This window comes from Epinephelus fuscoguttatus, linkage group LG21, assembly GCF_011397635.1.
Source record: "Epinephelus fuscoguttatus linkage group LG21, E.fuscoguttatus.final_Chr_v1".
In the NCBI taxonomy this organism is placed as follows: domain Eukaryota; kingdom Metazoa; phylum Chordata; class Actinopteri; order Perciformes; family Serranidae; genus Epinephelus; species Epinephelus fuscoguttatus.
Window position 1 is genome coordinate 2,548,356 of NC_064772.1, and position 22,489 is coordinate 2,570,844.

At 42.3% G+C, this 22,489-nt stretch overlaps 1 protein-coding gene across 3 annotated transcripts in view; it reads right to left on the minus strand.

Moving 5' to 3' along the window:
• xylb (xylulokinase homolog (H. influenzae)) overlaps nucleotides 1-21,852 on the minus strand; it is a 294,008-nt gene extending 272,156 nt beyond the window's left edge. For all 3 annotated transcript variants that reach the window (XR_007448299.1, XM_049565798.1, XM_049565799.1), the window contains exon 1: nucleotides 21,737-21,852. Coding sequence is in view for 2 of the 3 variants with exons in the window: in XM_049565798.1 (XP_049421755.1) it covers nucleotides 21,737-21,796 (60 nt within the window). In the remaining variant the exon portion in view is untranslated. The remainder of the gene's footprint in view (nucleotides 1-21,736) is intronic.
• Between the last annotated feature and the right edge of the window lie 637 nt (nucleotides 21,853-22,489).

Below are 22,489 nucleotides of genomic sequence, written 5' to 3' on the forward strand. Positions count from 1 at the left end.
CATCGATCTTGTGTTCACTAATTTCAGTCATTTATGTTCTAAAGTGTTATCTATTCCAGTGGGGTATAGTGATCACAATCTAATTGCATAAGTTAGAAAAACAAGGTTCCAAAGGCGGGTCCTAAGGTGGTTTTCAAAAGATCAATGAAGTCTTTTTGTTGTGAGGCATTTTTAGAAGATGTTTCAAATTTATGTTGGGAATCTGCATACGCAAAGCAGGATCCTGATGAAGCTCTTGAAGGTTTCAATATATTATTTTTGCAAGTATTGGAGGAACATGCACCTTTAAGAAAATATAATGTCAGAAGTAAACAATCACCCTGGCTGAATGCTGAAATAAGAAATTTAATTAAACAAAGAGATGCAAAAAAAAGTAGCGGTTAAATCAGGTCTTCAGTCAGACTGGCAAATTTATAAGAAATTAAGAAATTATGTTATAGCCTCTAACAAAAAGAAAAGGCATTTATATTATGAAACCAAAATAAATTATCAAAATCAAATCAATCAACTTTAGTTATATGGCACTTTTCATACAACAGTAACACAAAGTGCCTCACAGAGGTTAAAAACAACAAAGATCCACACAGAAAACAAAAAGAAAAGAGAAAACCCAACCCTCCCACCCAACAAAAAGCTATTTAGCTCATAAAATTGAGTTAGTAGCTAGGTAAGAATGATCTAAAACAGAGACATAAAATGCATCAAAACTAAAACCTATAGGCTAAATAAAATAACAAAAGATAAAAGGTTAAATGAGATAAGAACGTAAAAAGAGGAAGGGTAAGAATATAAAAAATAAATTAAAAAAAATAGATAATAGATGGATAAATCGGTTATAAGAGGAATTATAAATAGATAAATAAAGAGATCAGTTAAAAGCCTGATTAAAAAGATGAGTCTTGAGCCTCTTTTTAAAAACATCAACAGTCTCTGCAGCTCTGAGGTTCTCCGGCAGGCTGTTCCACAATCGGGGGCCATAATAGTTAAATGCTGCCTCCCCGTGTGTTTTAGTCCTAACTTGTGGTATGGTTAAAAGGCCAGTGCCGGAGGACCTCAAGGTCCGTGAGGGTTGATATGGTAAAAGCAGGTCAGATAAATAAGAAGGCCCAAGACCGTTAAGACATTTAAAAACTAATAAAAGAACCTTAAAATCGATCCTGAAGCGCATGTGAATTTAATATTAGAAAAGTTACAGTGAATGAGGTTGTTGGGCTCCTTGATAAATGTAAGAAAGACCACCTGGTGTGGATAATTTGGATGTTAAATTTCTCTCTATGGCTGCCAATTTAATTGTGGCTCCTGTTTGTAATAGTTTCAATTTATGTATTGATAAAAATGTTTATCCAGAGATATGGAAAATTGCTAAAGTTATTCCACTTATGAAGAATCCTGCAGCCTCTTTTTTCTGGTGCAAATAGCCATCCTATCAGCGTTTGCCTGCACTAGGTAAAGTTATGGAAAGGATTATTTTTGATCAGATACAAAGTTATTTTGATATCAATAATTTGAACACAAACTTTCAACATGCCTATAGACCTGGTCACTCCACATGTACAGTGTTAACTCAAATGACAGATGAATGGCACATAGATATTGACAATGGGAAATTAGTGGGTGTGGTACTACATGATTTTAGTGCTGCATTTGATGTAATAGACCATCATTTATTATTAGAAAAACTGAGACAGTATGGCTTTACTTTGTCTGCATTAACATTAATGAAGAGTTATTTGACTAATAGGAGTCAAACTGTCTTTTTTAATGGAAGTCTGTCAAATGTGAAAGATGTTGAGTGTGGTGTACCTCAAGGGAGTTGTTTAGGGCCGTTATTGTTTTCAATTTTTGTTAATGATCTTCCTTTTGTTTTTAATAGAGCCAGAACTGCTATTTATGCAGATGATTGTACAATCTATGCAGCGGATTCATCGATAGTAACTTTAAATAATATCTTAAAACATAATTTAGAGTTGGCGGCAGGATGGGTATCTGACAATAAACTTGTATTAAATGTAGACAAAACCGAGTCTCTTATTATAGGATCGAAATTTATGTTGAGAAATAATCCTATTTTGGATTTAGAAATTTATAACACTCCCATAGAACAAGTTCAACAGACTAAACTCTTAGGTATAACAATAGACCAGCAATTAACATGGACTAAACATATTAACAATATTGTGAGTAAAATGGGAAGAGCTCTCTCAGTTGCACGCAGGGCCTTAAAAGTTATGCCACTAGATGTTGCCAAAGAGGTAGTGAATGCCCTAGTCCTATCAAAGCTGGATTTCTGTTTCATTATATGGTCGAGTGCTTCAATAACTTGGAATAAATTACAGGTTGCTCAAAATAAGCTAGCTCGTTTTGTTTTACGGTGTTCTTTCAGAATGAATATGATATATATGCACAATAGACTTGGTTGGTTAACTATCGATTGGAAAATCTCTTTTGTTTTGTTAAATTTACTAAAGAATGTCATTGTAACAAGGTCTCCTTCTGTTTCGTATCATTATTTTGGATCTCATATTAGTTATCATGATCATTTAAAACGACATGCTACAGAGGAGAGGTTCATTTTGCCAAAAATTAAAACAAGTGTTATGCAAAAATCGGTTTTATATAAAGCAATACTTAAATGGAATTCGTTACCATTTTATATCATCCAAGAAAATTCAATGGAGAGGTATAAATTCCTGCTTAAACAGTATTTACAAATGTTGCAGCAGCAGTAATTTAATTTAATATATTACTTGCCTGTTTTCTTGCCTTGCCTCTGTTTATGTGTGATATTATTTTTGAATATTTTGTATGTTACTGTAGGAAATGTTGTCTTCCTTTGCATCTAATTCTAATTTTGATTTGATTTTGTATATTTTTTTGTATGGCATGTTTTGTTTTGGTGTTGTGAGTGTGTGTGATTATATGTATGTGATTAGATTAGTATGTGTTTATGTTTATATGAGACTCGGAATGTGTTGCTAATATAACTGTATTTATGGACTCCAGGAAGAATAGCTATGCTACTGTGCTGCTGCTAATGGAGATCCAATAAAAATGAAATGAAATTTACACACTGTCCATATGAAATAACTATGTCAGGTTAGGCCAGACCCCCCCTAATATAATGGTAGGGGAAACACTGAATCAAGCAAGAAGACTCGTGATACCATTTAGGCCTAGTTATTATACTGTAATTGCAATCGCAATTGCAAATCGCGATTTTGTCCACCAAAATCACAATCACACATTTTTCTCAAATCGCTCAGCATTAATCTGTGATCATCATGTCAAGGTCATCCTCTTGGGGCTGACTGTCACATGTTTGCAACTTGCACAGGTTGGTACATTTCAAGCCATTGCTCATGCACTGGCATTCCAGAAGCTTGCATCTACGACTGCAGTTGCAGGACAGCAGCTGCAGCACTGCCTCAGGGGCTGGAGATCCCCCGCATCCATTCCAGGGTGGCCCAGCCATGTTCAATTGGGCTTGGGACTTGCAGCTGTTGCTGGAGACTACCTCTCCAGATGCCAGCCTGGTAGTTGGCACGCGTAGCATGCATAAAGAGGCAGTCCTCGCATGGTGGTAGCTGGCTAGATTCAAGCTCCCCACGCCGCACGCAGAAAAGTTGGTAGCGGGCTGTGTTGATGTCCTCTGTCGTTGCAGATGCTGAGTACAGTTTACATGTGAATGCTTGCAGCCTCTTGAACAGGTCAGGGGATACTTCCCAGCTCAAGGAACACTTCTTGGAAATGCTCTGATCTTGTGATAAGCTTCAAGGCTTGGAGCTTACCACGGCCTGCGAAGGCACTTACAGTATTGCATCCAGTGAATGCATGCATGCACCCGGTTCTTTGTTCCATTTTTTTCTGGAATAAAAGACAGGAGATATCAGCAAAGAATGCCAGGCAGAGCACCAGCACATCAGTGTCATCAGCTGCTACTACAACAGCACTGTAGCCTTCCTTTGCAGCATGGGCTGCATGCAAAATGATTCTTGTGTCAGCCTCCTCTTGGTTTGACTGCAGGCCCTCAACCTCTGCCCAGTGAACCTTGGTGATGTGCAAGTAGCTTTCCTCACTAGCAATGTACAGCTGCTTGTCATTCAGCTTGTGTCTCAGCTTGGGTGTCTTCAACTCAGCCACCAAGAACCTTATGAGGTTTGTCTTGTTGGCCGAGCTCCCAAGGAACCTTCTCCATTGCTGAATCCGGTGACCTGGTGCAGTGTTTCGGAACTGTATTCCTGTGGTCCCCCCCTCGATTCTCTCTCTGCATTCTCTGATTCCTCCCTATATACATCGAAGACCACATCAATCCTCTGGCCTCTGGCTCCTTCGTGTAGGATTTGATTCAGAACCGAGTCTGCAAGTTGAGTGAAGGTCTGCTCATTGCCCTTCATCTTCTGAACCAGACTCATCCCATCAATGATGGTAGCAGATGGCTCAGGGATGATCTCTGCTGGTAAGACTTGCTTCTCCAGTTCCCTGGCCCGAACGGCTTTGCAATTGCCATGGTCACTTGCCAATGGAGACGGGACCCTGAGAAAAACCAGCAAAGCCGTTCTGGCCAGGAACTGGAACTCTGTATTTTGTGTCAGTCTCCATTTGTACACAGCGCCCTACGCGGACTACAAAGGGGGCGCTGTATACAAATGGAGGCTGATACAAAATACAGATTTTTTTCGCTCCGGGGCGTCGGTGGCTTAGTGGTAGAGCTGGTGCCCCATTTACAAGGCTGTTGCCGCAGCGGCCCGGGTTCGACTCGACTCGGCCCTTTGCTGCATGTCACTCCCTCTCTCTCCTCCTTTCACACTTGTCTGTCCTGTCCATTAAAGATTGAAAATACCCCAAAAAATATCTTTTCAAAAAAAAAAAAAAAATATTCGCTCCTTGAGGCTAAGAGAGTTCTTTAGTGGTCACTCTGGGTCCACTCTCACACACGGGCCTACTAACACCAGTGTTCCCTCCGTCACCCATTTTCAGGAGGTCCCTCCCCTCCCAGACCATGGGGGACACAAGCATAACGGACCAAAACGACTTGGAACCACTTGCTGTATCACACATGGAACCACCTCAGACCCACTTCAGAGGTAAATGATATTTCACCCCCCCAAAATATAGAAATCCATCTCTGGATATGAACTGTAGACTGGTGGAAAGGGATGCGTCAACTATACTAAATAAAGGCAAACAATACAAAGTAAGAAATAACCTTTCAAAACAACAGTGTAAAGACCTAAAAACCATTAAGAAAGATGAATCTTTGGTTATACAAGCAGCAGATAAGGGAGGAGCCATTGTGATTCTGGACCGGGAAGCATATGACAAAGAGATCCACAATCAACTCAGCAATTCAAAATTCTACAGAAAACTGGAACAAAATCCTATAGTACCCTTTAAAAAGAGTACATGAGCTGCTGGATCATCTCTTGGTAAATGGGGACATAAGCAAATCATAACACCCATTTATGAAGGTGGGTTTTCCCATCAACCCAGTGTTCTACACCTTTCCTAAGATCTTTAGTACATACACCTCCAGGGAGACCCATAGTAGCAGCCATAGGATCTCTGACAGAAAAAATCTCAGCTTTTGTTGGTCACTCACTGCAACATCTACTGACATCTCTTCCATTCTACACAAGGGACTCTGTTGATTTTTTAAAAACAGTTCAATCAATTCAAATGCAAAATCAGCAACAACATCTGGTAACTATGGACACTGAATCATTGTACACAAACGTACCTTTCAAAGGGGGACTCCAAGCGGCAGAGTTCTTCCTGGAAAAAAGAACTGTACCCAGTCCTAGTACACAGAGTGTTTTGGATCTAATAGAATGTGTACTCACTTCTAACTATTTTTTGTTTGGTGCTGACTTCTTCCTGCAGGTGTCCGGGTTGGCGATGGGGTCAAAAATGTCACTGAGTTTCGCCTCTCTGTACGTGGGACATTTCGAAATGAGGTGATTTTTAACTCCGAACTGAATCCCTTCTTACACCACATATCCCACTGGCAACGATACCTGGATGATATCTTTTTCATTTGGACTGGCACAGAGACACAACTGAGGGATTTTCATGGGTTTATGAACAATAAAAACAAACATTTGAAATTCTCTATGGAGATGGATCCTAAAAAAAAGAACTTCTTAGACATTTTGGTGGAGAGGGAAGGGGATGTGTTGAAAACTAACCTATATCGTAATAGCACAGATAAAAATTCTTTACTGCATGGTGAATCCTACTACCCCACCTCTCTAAAGAAGAACCTTCCTATTTCACAATTTAATCGCATCAGACGAATCTGTAGTGATGAGGTGGATTTCCAGGAGCAATCAGTTATCTTACAGGACTGCTTCAGACAGAGGAGGTACACAGAAGAATGGATCACCAATGCAGCGACAAGATTTCACAGGACTTCCCAAAACGAATGCCTGAATACACGAAAAAACAAAACATCTGAAACAAAAATATCATGCTTCATTCAATACTCACCGGTGGGAAGGGAAATCTAAGGAATCATCAAACTCCACTGGCACATCCTCTATTCTGACCCTTCTTTAAAAGAATGTTTCAACAATGTCCCACGAGTGATTTATAAAAGACCCCCCAATCTCCGCAACATGCTGGTGAGAGCAGACCGACCTCCTCCTGTCGCCTCACACTTTCTGTCTTAAATCAAACCGGGGAATTATAGATGTGGAAACTGTCAACAATGTAATTCTACATACAAAGCACATACTTTCAACAACCCTCACTCTGGAAAGAGATTTCACATCAACAGCATCATCTCCTGCAAAACAAGAGATGTCATTTACATGTTACAGTGCTCTTGTGGCCTAGCCTACATTGGCAAAACAACAAGACCTTAAAAAACCAAGATCACTGAACACAGATGTGCAATCCGAAACAATGACCCATCCAGTCCTGTTGCTGTCCACTTTTACACAAGCTCACCACAGCAGCGTTGCCAGGTGGGAAATGTAGGATTATCGTACCAGAGACTCAAAATTATCGTATTTTGAGGGAAATTATCGTACATCCGTCATAACCAAAATAACAATCCTACTGATGCGCTAAAGGCAATTATACAACAGTTAGTTTCGACCAAGTAATTTGATTGGATGAGAGGCATTCCCTGAGTGCTGATATAGAGTATAACATCACTGGGACATGTAACAGTAAAATCACTCCGCTCACAGGTTTTATAAATATAAATACAACTGTTAATTAACCAGCTGTCACACTCGCAAACTGACACTATAGCGTTACACCAAGAAAAAAGTTGTCATTAACTTATTATGTTATAAAAAACGATGAAAATATGGACTTACCCATGTTTAAAATGACTTGTTAAAGTGAAAAAACAAGTACTGACGGGAACAGACGAGTGGAGTCGATGTTTAACCGGCGCGGAGAGCGCAGGCGAAATGCACTGCCTGTGTGGACAGTCAAGCGCCTTCTGCGGCACTAACGCGTCCAGTGTGGCCCTGACATTACACATAGAGCGCGCAAAGCACAGACCTCCACCAACGAACCCATTCATTGTGTATGTGCTAGTGCGGCGCAAGAGCGCGCCGCCAGTCTGCGCTCAAATTGAAAATTTTTTAATTTGACCGCAACGAACCTGTACCCCCCCAAATCCTGTCTTGCCATGAGGATTTCATGGACCCATACCCTTCTTGCTGCTGCTGCTCGCCTCCTCCTCCTCCCCAGAAGAAAAAGAAGAAGAAGAAGAAGAAGAAGAAGAACTAAAGCCAGGGCTTTTCGTTGAAGCACGGACAGATACATGATGAAATCCGGGGCATCAGACCGGAACCGGAATACTTTTCGGTCGCTTAGCAACTTGTGCCAAATATGTGCGCAATGCGCGCTTGTGCACCTTGCTCTCCGCTTGCTCTGCGCCCTACCCCACGGTGGGCACGGTGAAAATCGCGTTCTGTGTGAAAGCCGCTTTACTGGGCCACATTTCACTCAGTATTTCACACTTGTTCCATCGTCTGACAGCAGAAACAGAAAATATGTGAATGAGGAAAACTCAATTAAGAATTCAGCTCTATTAAAATACTGTATAACTTATGTGTACAGAGAGGAGAGAATAAATTAGAGAGAAGAGATTAGCAACTTTTCATGAAGTTTTTAGCAAGCTACTTTTCAATTAAAGTACTTGTCAACACCCAAGTGAGATGCACACAGACCACAGGGAAGAGGCACTCCTGAAATGAAAGGGAGGGTAGGCAGTGAAAACTAAAGACTTACATGTTCATTTGAACCGCTGGCAGTTCTTATTGCTAATGTTGTTAGCATAAATGAATGGGATTCAACATGGCTAAATTAGCATTACAGCTATCAATCAGTCAATATTTTGCAATTTTTAAACAAATCAAATGTAATTCAAAGGGCTTGGCCTACTTCTGTATGCGAAGTAGTGTGTCCCTCCAGAGTTGCCGTAAGGCTGTTGTAGGGGTACTTTCGCCATTAGGTGCTGCTTAGGCTGACCAAACGTCCTCTTTTGTCCGGACATGTCCACTTTTCATGTCCCGTCTGGGGCGTCCGGGGAGTTTTTTATAAACTGATGATAATGTCCGGTTTTCCGTGTGTTTGTGTGTGTGTGTGTGTGTGTGTGTGTGTGTGTGTGTGTTGGAGTGCGGCACAGGCCGCATATTTCTGTCCGAACCCGAACCGAGCCCGACATTATTTAATGACCAAAGCACTGAGTTTGTGTCACACAGTTGTTACGGTTACAGGCTATTTAACAGGCCGGGCGTGCTCAGCAGAGAGGGAGACCTCCATGTTTGAGACGGGAGTGGGAGGCGGGAGGTCTGACGCTTCCAGTGAGAGGAGAGGGAGAAATAAAACAAAATAAGATAAAATAGGAAAAACCTGTGTCCCTCTTTTATTTTATTTTCAGCATTTAATCAAGGCGGAGGCGGGCGGCTGGAGGTCCGAGACTTTCAGCGAGGAGAGGGGTAGAAACAAACAGCCAATGTCTGTCTGTGTGTGTTATATTCAGGTGTTGTCACGTAAATAACAGTGCAATAAACAGGACAGACAATAGGATTTTATTTATTTTTACACTAGATTTTCACTGAAAGCTGACCGAATCCGACCCGAGCCCGAATACAATTTATAGCTACATTTTTGACCAAACCCACCCGACCCGTTGGGTACCGACGGGCTCGGATCGCCCAGATGTGTCCCCTATTGGGGCCTATCTGAATTTCTGTCTATTTTGTAATATAACTGAATTTTCTATCCATACATATAAATTTTAAATATATTAAAATTATAAGGCATCTTTGAGTAAACTGCGAGTATCATTTAAGTATTATCAGCTTCATGTAGTTAAAGCTACTCTTACCTTTCTTGCATTCCACACAGCACTTAGAAAAAAATTTGAACATCCACAACTCCGGCCTCCCTCCAAAGTCCCATCCCCCCCCTCCTGCAACTCCGCCTCCCTCTAACAGCCTCCTCCCCCCTCCTCCATTAAGTCCTCATGACGTCTATGATAGACGCCTGCGCTGGCAAGGTAACGTTAGATACACAGAAGAGAGAGCGAGTGTAACCTTACAACCAAGACAGTCAAACGCAACCCTGGAGTTTTAAAACTCAACCGGAGTCAGTGATGACTGATGGGTTTTAGAACTAGGTTACAGTGCTAACGTTAAATAGTAGCGTTAACGTTACTAGTAAGAGGAAATGCACAAGGAAGATAACGTTAATGTTTCAGAGGCTACGCTACAGTAGGCTAACATTAGCCATTAGCAACTGGATGCTGTGTTGTTGTAACGTTATGAACTGAACTTCTTTATTTGTCATTTCTTTGCGCAGCACAATAACGAAATGCCCCAAGCAAAAAGAAACAAAACATTTAAAAACAATTTGTGCAACATATAAGATGAAAAGGGTCGACATTTCACAGTCAAAAACTCCACATCCTGAGACCAGAACTGCTCCATGCGAAACCATCATCTCAGGGCTAGCTCGACGTAGCAGGTAGAGTTGCCAACCGTCCCTTAAAATACGGAGTGGGAAGATTCAAGTGCTTGGCTTGATAGTGTGAGAGAAAATGATTACAGAGCAAACTGCAAACTTTGTCGGCGAGTGTTTTCTGTGGCGCACGGTGGCCTAGCAGACGTGCTTCAGGAGAACAACATTCCCACAATGTTGTTGTGAGCAAGAACCAAACAGTGTCACAGTTCTTTTTTTTTCTTTAAGATATTTTTATGGGCATTTTTTGCCTTTAATTGACAGGACAGTGAAGTGGGAGAGACATGCAGCAAAGGGCCATAGGCTGGAGACGAACCCGGGCCGCTGCGGCAACAGCCTTGTACATGGGGCGCCTGCTCTACCACTACGCCACCGACGCCCCAAACAGTGTCACAGTTCTTCGTACCCCAAATATCTCCTGAGGCTGATACAGTAAGTTTTTAACTCTCTATTGTTTTTTTCTGGTAGATCTCATGTGTGTCTATTTGTTAGCCAACGTTAATGTCGGCTAAATTAATCACATCTCATAATTTAGCTACTACTAGGGACTGATTTTCTTTCTAAATGAGGGTGGCCTGCTATAATGGCCTCTTCAGTGACATCAGGCTACGTTATGATTTATTAAGGTTGAAGTTTAAACTTTACAGTCGGATACATAAGTGCATGTAAAGAAAACTGATATTTTATTATGATTACCAATCTGGAAAATTGCATAGCTAGCCTACTTATAGGCTACTAATGGATTAACAATATGCTACATAAAAACAGAGTGAATGAATGAATGAATGAATGAATTTACTTACCAATAATGAAAATTGTTTTACTTAAATAGTTTTCTTAGATTTAAAGATATTTCTGTGTGTAGATATGTCTGTGTGACATACGGTGTGACTGCAAACAATGACATATGTTTTCACCCCAGTCTGCACAATTATGACATTTCATTAATATTTTCTCCTTCTACTCCTCCCCTCTAGATTACAGCAGCTGAGTTAACGCAGGTATACCACACAGTTAAACACAACCTCAACTATAACAGCTTGTGCACACAAGCTCAACCAAAAGATTCTGCATGACTCCAAATCGGAAAGAAGATGTCTCTGGGGAGAACAAAGGCAGAAGCAATGGCCAAAGACGTCCTGGCTCCCAAGGCAGTGGCTGATGTTGTTGATGTCTTAACAGGCGGGTCAGGTAAACCCGTTCCATTTGCCATACAGACGAATGCATCAGATAAGGGGAACAGGAAGATGTTTCCCCTTGCTGTACAATACTTTAGTCCAGAAAGTGGGATCTGCAACAAAATGCTTGATTTCGTGGAGAATGCATTTGAGTCAGCTGCTGGGATTATAGATTGCATACAACAATCCCTTGATAAATTTGGTTTATCATTAGATCAAGTTACAGCATATAGTGCAGATAATACTGCTGTAAATTACAGAATCCACAACTCTGTCTCCACCAACCTGAAGAAAAAGCAAAAAGGTCTACTGCAACTGCCATGCACATATTATGCACAACACAGTGAAGCATGCTCTCGACCAGCTCACTGTAGATGTGGAAAATGTTGTGCTGAAGATCTATGGCCACTTCTCCATCTGCCAAACGAAGGGAGTCACTCAAAGAGTTTTGCGAATTTTGTGATGTGGGGTGTTCCGGGAGATTCTGCCACATGTTTCAACAAGGTGGCTGTCCCTTAATCCAGCCATCTCTCGGCTTATGCAACCTGGACTGCTCATAGGTCTTATTTCATCAGCCTGGGGGAAGAGCGTCCCAGACAGATCAGAGCTTTGTCAAAGCTCAGTGAACACTCAACTGAGGAAGATGCTGATGATGTGGAGGTTTACCTCCTGTTCTGCAGTAACATCCTCTCCCTCTTTGAAGAAATTATAAAGAAGCAGGAAAGTGATTCGACCACCTGTGTTGAGTTATATTCCATCATGTCTGCCTTCAAGCAAAAACTCACACAGAGAAGGGATGACCAGTTTTATGGCTACTTAACAAAAGCGAAGCTGCAGCGTCTCCTCCCACATGACGCAAACAAGGCACAGGCAGATTTCACTGCATTCCTCAACACAGCAATCTCATACATTGCGAAATGGTTTGATTTTTCAGAAGACAGTTGGCTGTGCTCCCTGCAACCTCTCTTTCTGCACTATGGCACACCTTCAGGGCTCGAAATTGCAACCGTTTTGGTAAAAAAAAAAAAAAAAAACTATAAATATATATATATATATATACACACACATATATATAATTGGGAGCACTGGTGCAAGTGTAAATAATTCTTCTGGTGTGACTATTTTTCCCCCCGAGTTGAATGTCACATGTCCCATCCAATCAAATGTGAGCTTGACCTTTAATGCTGATTTTAGATTGGTTATTAGTCTCAAATCACTCTGCGACCGTGGAACTTCTGTCACTCAGAGCTAACTAGAAGCCGAAGTGACTTTTTTTTTCTTTTTTCTTTTTTTTTTAGAAAAAAACACCACTGAACTAGCCTGGTGAAACCATCCTAATCTCGCAATCTTATATTCTGTTTCGCTCTGCAACTCAGTCTGGCCATGCAATCAAAAAAGCGCTTCTTTAAAATCAGAATAAACGGCTGCACTGAAAGCTTTTATTGAAAAAAAGGATGTGTTTGTCGTCCTTCCTACAGGGTTTGGTAAAAGTTTAATTTACCAACTGGCTCCATTGATCGGGAAAAAGATGGGACTCAGTGAAAACCCAGTGGCTATTGTTGTTTCTCCGCTAGTTGCTCTCATGGAGGAGCAGGTCAGCGAAGCGACCTAGCTGGGAATCACAGCCACGCAACTCGGAGTTGACAGTGAGGAGGAAATTCGCAAAGACGGTAACACTCTTTCCCAGACATCATCACAGCTCATCTCCACTGCAGCTTGCTGGTCTGTTTACAGTGGCGTTGTGCTAGCCTACGTCACACATGTCATTTACTCTGATTGGTTTTCCGTCTTTCCAAATGCGTGAAGGGGCACTATGAGTGACAGCTGTTGATACAGCCCCTCGAGAATAGAGGAAATGTACAGTCCGTGTCCAGATCCATTCGCGTTTTGCGAATTGGGTGTGGCAACGCCAGGCTACTCCAGGCTATGATGATGACAGTCATCATCATCATCATCATCATCAGTATTATCATCATCTAAGGATTCTCTTTCATTCACAGTGGTGTTCAGTGGTGTTTTTTCTAAAAATGTCTTCAACTGAAAAAGTTAATGATAAGTGTACTATAAACGTACAGCGTAATGTATACAGTATAATGTCAACTTTTTGTTGCAATAAAAAAAAAAAAAAAAAAAATCGATTACACTGTCGGTGCTTCTTACATTAAAGCTCCAGTAGGCAACATTGTTTTGGTATAATTGAGTAAAAATTTTATAATATCCTCTAAGCATAAAGTAAATCAAGTGGTCTGAGACAAACAATAGGTTTCTGCACCTCACCATGGCTCTGTGTTCAGCCTCTAAAGAATCAGTATCGTGCCGATGTGCATCAACCAATCAAAGGTCAGCTCAGACCAATGCGTTCCTATTGGTTTTCTACTGCATATGCACGTTCCCGTGCCGCCGGCAGAAGTGGAGAGCAAGCGGCAATGGCGAACAGTGCACCCGGTAAAATAGGTATTCCAGCATTGGCTACAACTGCCTACATGGCTAATCAACCCAAAAAAAGGAAGACAGAACTTGGTTCCCCCGGAGCCCCGGAGGGAGGGAAAGGGTGAGGTGGGGCTGGTCACTAATAAGCTCAACCTCACCCAAAAAGTCAACATGGATGAACGGTATGATGAATGCACCACTGCAAATACCACTCTGAAGGGGCTCAGAGAAGGTGCAGAAGATGAATGGTCCAAAGACGTGGCTGCCAGGTGGGTGGCTCTCTTTCAAGTAGCTGACCCGCCTAACATGCTGTCCATCATCAGCCACATCGTGATGTGTGAGCTTATGAGGAGTGAGCTCTTGATCACACTCAACTTTGAGCAGTGCTGTTCAGAGTTTTACTGCATTGTTTTGAAAGACAAACATCTACTCAGTGCTGCAAAGAGTGAAAAGAAATACACCTGGAAAAGGAAATGACACAGTGAACAAAGAGAGCTGTTTAACCTAAGTCTACTGCTCCACACTGAAAAGAAAGAAAACTGTTGAACTATTTAATTGAAGAGAGATGTTCATGGGAGATAGATGTGGCAATGAGAAGGAGGAATTTTTTACAGTTTAATTTAAATTATTTGCACACCCAGAATTTCAGGGGTTTTCTTTTGTAAAGAAACAGGACATATAAAGGACTTTAAAAAATTGGCATGAAAGTAATGTGTGGTGGCACAAGGAGCATCACTATTCTGAGATGTAATTATTTTTATTTTTATTTTATTTATTTATTCCTTTGTAAAAGCCATCCATCCTCCTGCACTTTTTTATGGATTGTTTTGCAAACATTTGTTTGATTTATAGTTAATAACCAAGTTAAGTTAATTTGTTGAAGTGTGAGAGTGTAATTGACAGAGATGTATTGAAGGTCTAATATTAATGTATGAAGTTTATGCACTGATAAATCTAAGTAGTGATTCACATCTTACATGTTTCTTCAAAAGCCTCTTTTTGTTGGCTTATACATTGACTATATAGCCTACCACCGCGAGCGAAGCCTGTTAAGTTGTGATAGAAAAAGAATGTGAATCTGTTAACATTGATTTGGAGGCCTCCAGGTGGGGAAGACAGACAGGACAGGAGAAAACTCCATGCAATGTGGTCAAATTGGTCGGAGTTTTCTTCGAACTATATGAGAATGTTGTAATTATAAGTTGTTATTTCTGGTGGAATTCACTTAGCCTACATTTTAGTGTGCCATCAGCTTATTAATAGCATTTTAACCTAAACAATGTTGGGAATAGAATGATTTTATGTGTTTTACTATCAGTTGTGTTTCACTATATAAGTTTTAGATATGTGAACAATGAGAATACTGAGATGATTTCAGCTGATCTGAATGTGTTTGCTTTGCAGAAGTGGAGAAGTACAGGAGAGGAAGAGACATGAAGTCTGAGGAGCACATATCGCAATGCTTAGATAATTAGTTTCATATATGGTAAAAAGAATAGAAAGTGATGTACAGATAGTAAGGTACAGCACGTGTAGGGAGTTGTGTTGTTCTCTTGTCTTTCAAAACAGGAACCACGCCCCCACCGCCAGCGGGAAGGAGTCAGATTAACACGAGGCAGGAGCGTGGTGTGGTGAAGGAGGAAGTGGAACTGCCAATGAGAAGAGGCCAACGCCTTGCGTGCACAATGACACTCTGTTACGCTCAAATATACTGGGTCAGGGAAAGGACAGGAGGTCAGACTTCGTGAACTGACACACCTTTGTTGCTCGTCAGGGACGTGAAGTTGAGACCGAGAGCTCTGTAATTTTATTCCTTTACTGCTTAATAAACTACATTAACTGAGACCGAATATCTTCTCCTATTGCTTCATTAAAGAACACGCAGGACTGAGCTCACACATAACACATTAGAGAGTAGGATGAGACTCTTAGTCCAACAATTTGGTGACCCCGACGTGATGAAGACGGAGAAGTGACAGAATAAAGACTATTCAGCGGAGGACAGTATCGTGACAACACTTGGCCGGCCTGAGAACAGGTAAGCAGACGCCTGTTTTATCGAAGTTCTGCAATTGGAAATGCTAAAAGATTGTGTTGTCATTTTACTACAGTCTCCTAGTCTAAAACGTAAAGGAATAAAATTAAAACAAAACAAAAGTGAAATGCCCCGGGGCAGGGTGAAAGGCCCTGGAGCAAATCATAAATTTGACTCCTAAATATGAAACATAGTCAGGTGTAAGGCCCTGGAGCAAATCATAAATTTGACTCCTAAATATGAAACATAGTCGGGTGAAAAGCCCTGAGACTGGTTTTCCATCTAGTCTCTAAAAAAGAAAAGACGAGTGTCCTGAGGTTGATAAGCTCGGGGGGGGAACCCATAAGGTTGCCCCTTGGACAGCTGAGAATATAGTCTGAAGACACGGGTTGTCTGAGGTTGAAAGACCTTTGTGTAGATTGTTACAACACAAAAAAGAGGTTACAGAGTTCTGCGGGCAGGGGAGCGTTTTCCATGTGATCCCTAACATTAAATACTATCGCTCATGTTGAGACATCTATTCAGTGGTCCGCAGAACCACCCTGATATTGGGAGTGTAAATAAATAAGTCTTTTAAGGGGTTATTGTTTTGTGGGTGGCTTACCGACAACCAGCTATTTTTACGGGGCGGAAGAGTTGTGTAGAGTCTATTAGAAGTGACTCGAATTCCAACTCTTTTCGTGCCTGAGCAGTGGTCGCGTTCTGTGGGGAAGAAAAAGAGGAAGTTGTGTAATTTCGCCTTAAGATAGAAGCCATTTGCCGCCGAGCCATAGGCACCCCGCACCCTCCTAGGAGAGTGGTGTAGAAGCTTGGGTGTGTCGGCCTGCATTTGGTGGAACTTAAGCAGCGAAATCACAATGGTAGAAAGGGGAGAATAAGTCCGCGTGGACTGCGCTGCAGAGCGGTCACGTGGCGCTGAGTATTGTGTGTATTGTTGTAATTGTGTGAAGCTTTGTAACATCGTGACGAGTAGTACCCTCTGAGTAAAATAAGTAAGGACAGAGGAGGGACAGAGAGACATCATGGACGGTGAATTTGACAGGGACTGTCGTGAGCAGGGTGGGTGTCCTCCCATCCTAGTAAAAACACAGTGCGGGGAGATTAGGAAACAGTTATTGTCAGGAGTAATAGATAAGCAGAGACAGGCTGTAGGAAAGGAGTTTGATGATTTATGGAAGGCATTACAGGCCCAAAATGAGCTTCCTGGCGATGAGGAGGCAGTAAATGTTAAAAAGAAATTGCTGGCTGCAGAGGTAAAGCCGACAGATTATTTGGAAGAACATACAAAAAAGGACAATAAACCAAAACTCATAAAAAGACAATGGAAAAAACCAGAAGGAGGAGAAGGAACGTAAACGCGCCTTGCTCCATCAGATGGCAGTTACTGCAATGGCTTATTGGAAACACACTGATAAGACTCACAAAAAAAAAAAAAAAAACAGAGACAAACAAACTCCGCCAGTTCCTGCGCCGACACCACCAGAGCCCACCCATAATAGATTGTATCCCGAGCCACCTCAGACACCCCCAGCCCCATCTCCACCACCATACTTGGGGAGCAACAGGCAAATGCCTTTGCTGGTGATTAAGGAGGGAGTGATCAATGCAGATGTGGTGGATGAGGAGGAGTATGAGAAAGCTAAACAGGAAGTAACTAGGGAAATAAGACAGGGGTTAGCACATGTAAAGAGACTGACACAGGAAGCAGACGATGAGGGAGATCAGATATGGTCAGACACAGACTCAGGGAAGAATACGAGGAGAGAGCAGTGAAGCTTACAGGATTAATGAAGTCATATACAATGCCATCAGAGAAAGGCAGAGAAGGACAGTACAGAGTCAGCACAGGTTCAGCTGTTGAAACTCCAATTGGAAGATACATGTCGTAAAACCAACGATGCAAAGAAAAAATCACCCAATCAGACGGTTCAGCAGCCTCCGCCCTCCCCCATACACACTCCAGATCTATTTCCGACCCCAGAGTGGGTTGATCCTCGCCCTCCCCATTGGAGTGGCTCGAGAGGAGGTACAGGAGGATTCAGAGGCAGGGGTGGGGATCGTGGCGGCCCAAGAGGGGGTCAGGGCGGTAGAGGGTGTTTTATTTGTGGAGCCACCTTGAATCTCTCCTGTGTCTAAACACCAAATATCATCCTCAGCAGTTGAACTAACTGGGTTCTCGGGACAACCACAAAATCTGCCGCTCACCAAACCACTCACTACCACCATACTCCAGGCTGAACAGACATTTTCACACAGATGTGTTTCTCCTTTGTCATGCCCTGTGAATCTATTGGGGAGAGATGTGCTGCTGAAGTGTGGAGCTTCCATACTCTGCACCCGGATGGGCTGATAGTGACCTTCCCAAATGGCTACACTGTGAACTGCTCGTTAACAACTGTGCATTCCTCCTCGCAAATGTTGTTATCAGCGGATACCTCCCCCACGGCTGAAGGACACTGGGCTGATATCTACTGGGGCCTTCTCGAGCCAGAAACCATGGAGACGCCTGGCATTGGCACTCTCTATCAGTCGTGGCCCTGGGTTCAGTCATTAAATCCTACACGCCTCCTCCCGATCCTCCATGTAACTCTTTATTATGACAGGAATGGCGAGCTGTATCAACAGGCATTTTATAATGAGATAGAAGGAAAATGTAGGAGATAACATCCACCTGCATACTGGTGGGAAATGAGGGAGTGGCTGCAGCTGTTGAACTGACCTCAGAGCAATTGCAGTGGTATGAGGCGGCGGAGGAAGCCTCCCCTCACATATCCTTGGCAGTGCATGCAAAACATCAAGCTAAAGACTTAGACCCTATGTGTAAAAAAACATTATTCACAGATGGATGTTGTTTTAGACATCCAACGGAGGGACTCAAAGCAGCATATGCAGTGGTAAGACAGACAGAGACAGGGTTTGAGGAAGTGATTACAGAAAGTGTGACAGGAAAAGAATCATCTCAATTGACTGAACTCCAAGCAATGATTGCAGCATTAGAATGGTCAGAAGGGAAAAGAGTGAACATCTACACAGACTCTGCCTATGTCATAGGAGCGATCCATGTGGAAATGACACAGTGGATCAGATCTGGCTTTTTAACAGCAGCAAAGACCCCCAGTAAGCATGAGAAGGACATAAGGAGACTACGGGAGGCTCTGATGAAGCCGGCACAGGTAGCAGTGATTAAGTGCAAGGGTCATGACAAAACAGGGACAGTTGTCTCCAGAGGGAATGACGCAGCAGATGTGGCAGCCAAAGGAAAGGCAGGATACAGTCAGCAGTATGTAATGCTCCAAACAGAGAGAACAGTGCATAACCTCCTGCCGCCCTGAGATGTAAATATGTTAATAGCAGAACAGCAGAAAGCCTCTCCAGAGGAGCTCACAGTCTGGAGAGAAAGAGGAGCAGTAAAGACAGAGGGTATGTGGGGGTCCCCAGACAGGAGACCTGCACTGCCCCCAGGGCTGAGGAGATCAGTCCTTCAAGAAGCTCATGGTGTGACTCATTGTGGAACGATGCAAATGGTGCGAGTCTCACTCATTGGTGTCACCCTTTTCTGCCAGCCATGATTGAGAATCACATCAGAGAATGTAAAATATGTACAGAATACAATGTTAGACCCACGGTGAAACCACATCAGGGGAGATTTCCCCTCCCCAAACTCCCAGGTCAAGAAGTCATTAATGACTATACAGACATGCTAGAGAGAGTGGGAGGATACAGGTGTCTTCTGGTGGCAGTGGATGCATACACTGGTTGGCCAGAAGCCATACCTGCCAAATCAGAGGATGCAAAGACAGTAATCAAATTTCTGATCAATCAATACATTCCCACGCATGGGTTTCCCAAAAGAATCAGATCCGACAACGGAACCCATTCCAAAAACAGAGATCTACAAGAAGTAGAGAGAGCATTGGGACTAAAACATACATTTGGTACAGTCTATCATCCTCAGTCACAGGGCAGAGTGGAAAGAATGAATCAGTCTATTAAGGGAAAAATAGGCAAGATTTGTGCCCAGACTAAAATGACTTGGGTGGATGCGCTACCCCTAGCTCTATTATCCATCAGGAGCTCTGTTAACTCACTGACAGGTTTTACTCCATATGAGCTGAAAACAGGGCAACAGTTCCCAGGACCGGGAGCTGGGATTCAAACTACAGAAGAGGAAGAAAGTCCTCTACAATATAAACTGTATTATGACCAACTAACAGCATTGGTGTCAGTTTTCTCCAAACAGGTGACCACAGCTCAGGAGGGAGCAGAAGGAGAGGGGCACCCAACATCAGAGTGGCTCCTGCTCAAGGTGATTAAAAGAAAGTGGTCGGAGCATAGGTGGACTGGCCCCTACAAAGTCATGGAACGGACGTCCCACGCCGTCAAACTACAGGGTAAAGGTTACACATGGTTTCACTGGAGTAAGTGTGCATTGGCATAGAAACCTGCCCTAACAATGGAATACATAAGTCACAATAAAGACTAAAAAAAAAAAAAAAAAAACTCACTCACACCTACATTTACTCTTAGTTCAGCATAAGTGCGGTAAAGATATCCTGTGATCAATGTGAAGGTTAGAAGCTCCTCTGAAGCAACACTTTGCCCAGAGTACGTTTGAGTAATATAAAGCCAGAATACAAGAAAGATCTTGCAGAACATTTACACTCCATATTTACTTTTATATTTTACACGTTTATATTTACCTTTTGCAATACAAAATAAAGAAATGAGTGGTCTCATGTGTATGAGACCAAAAGGGAGTTATAACTTTTTGTTTCAAAAGAAACAAAAGTGCAGTAATCACAAGACCTAAAAAGGGGGACCTGGAGACATTGGGACTGAAAAAAAAAAGTGGCCTCAGTCCTATGAGGCCAAAAGGGGGACTGTTGGGAATAGAATGATTTTATGTGTTTTACTATCAGTTGTGTTTCACTATATAAGTTTTAGATATGTGAACAATGAGAATACTGAGATGATTTCAGCTGATCTGAATGTGTTTGCTTTGCAGAAGTGGAGAAGTACAGGAGAGGAAGAGACATGAAGTCTGAGGAGCACATACCGTAATGCTTATATAATTAGTTTCATATATGGTAAAAACAATAGAAAGTGATGTACAGATAGTAAGGTACAGCAAGTGTAGGGAGTTGTGTTGTTCTCTTGTCTTTCAAAACAGGAACCACGCCCCCACCGCCAGCGGGAAGGAGTCAGATTAACACGAGGCAGGGGCGTGGTGTGGTGAAGGAGGAAGTGGAACTGCCAATGAGAAGAGGCCAACGCCTTGCGTGCACAATGACACTCTGTTACGCTCAAATATACTGGGTCAGGGAAAGGACAGGAGGTCAGACTTCGTGAACTGACACACCTTTGTTGTTCGTCAGGGACGTGAAGTTGAGACCCAGAGCTCTGTAATTTTATTCCTTTACTGCTTAATAAACTACATTAACTGAGACCGAATATCTTCTCCTATTGCTTCATTAAAGAACACGCAGGACTGAGCTCACACATAACACATTAGAGAGTAGGATGAGACTCTTAGTCCAACAACAAAGAAAAGTGTAAAATTTCCAGAAAGGTAAGTGTCAGAATCATTATTATAATATGTTACTGATGCGTTAAGGTGCAGTAGGCTTTTACAGTTGTACTTTGAAAAAGAGGAGCTGTGTAGCTTCAGACATAGATATATATGATAACTATGGCATCAGCTGTCAGATGTCTTGGAGCAGAGAATATAAAGACTCACGTTAAGTACAAGCACATCACACTGTAAAGTAAGTAAACATACTGAATGGAGTGCTTTTACTTTGCAGTGTAGGTGCATAAACTAAAACTAAAGTAGGTAAAAGCCCTTTAAAAATGTGTTCTAAATGAAGGACTGTGTTTTCTGACATGCACTGTGTAGGGTGTACTCAGAGTTGAAGTACGTGTAGTGAACAGACTTTTCGCACATACAAAGTAGGCTACTTGCTTCACAATCCGCCATCTGCTTCTTCTGCATCTGCGCTTTAAATCCGCTGTAACTCTGCGTGCACGCGGTAACATATGTGAACCAAGTCGCCCAGTGAAACGCGTGCAGGTGCGTGAATGTCGGATGAAATAAAAGAGGAAGATTTACCTGCTGCGTGCTGAAATCAAAGCCCAGATAAAGAGGAGAGTCCTGAGCAGCGGCCATCATGAAGGAAGGAACGAACACACACACACACACACACACACACAAAGGAGGAGCAGCAGGGTTAAATATTTAAAGAGACAGTAACTCATCAGTGGTTGTTTTGAACCACAGGAGCCAAACTGGGGCCTGCTGTTCTTTTTCATTTACATTAAAGTGAGACAATTTAACTTTGACTGGACTGTTGCTACAAGTGAAAACATGCTGGATAATGATGAATGCTAAATATATCATTTAATGCCATTAAAGCAACCCTTACCTTTCTGGAGATTTTACACTTTTCTTTGTTTAGGTTAAAATGCTATTAATACGCTGATGGCACACTAAAATGTAAGTGAATTCCACCAGAAATAAAAACTCATCATTATACCATTCTCATATGGTTCTAAGAAAACTCCAACCAATCATTCCATTCGGACCAAATGCAATGATTGGTCGGAGTTTTCTGCTGCCCTGTCTGTCTTCCCCACGTGGAGGCCTCCGACAGACGTAACCGCTTGCATAACATCCCCCCCACACCCTCTACCCCTGAGTCTGTGAGACAACAAATACACTAGAAACAGGGAGGCTTGTGGATATAAACTAGTAACAGGGACGCTTGTGGATATAAACTAGGAACCTGAGATGACCATGGTATCACCTGGAGCTGTCCTGAAGGGAAGATGCCGACCCCAGTGCTGTGACAGGACGTAGGAGTGG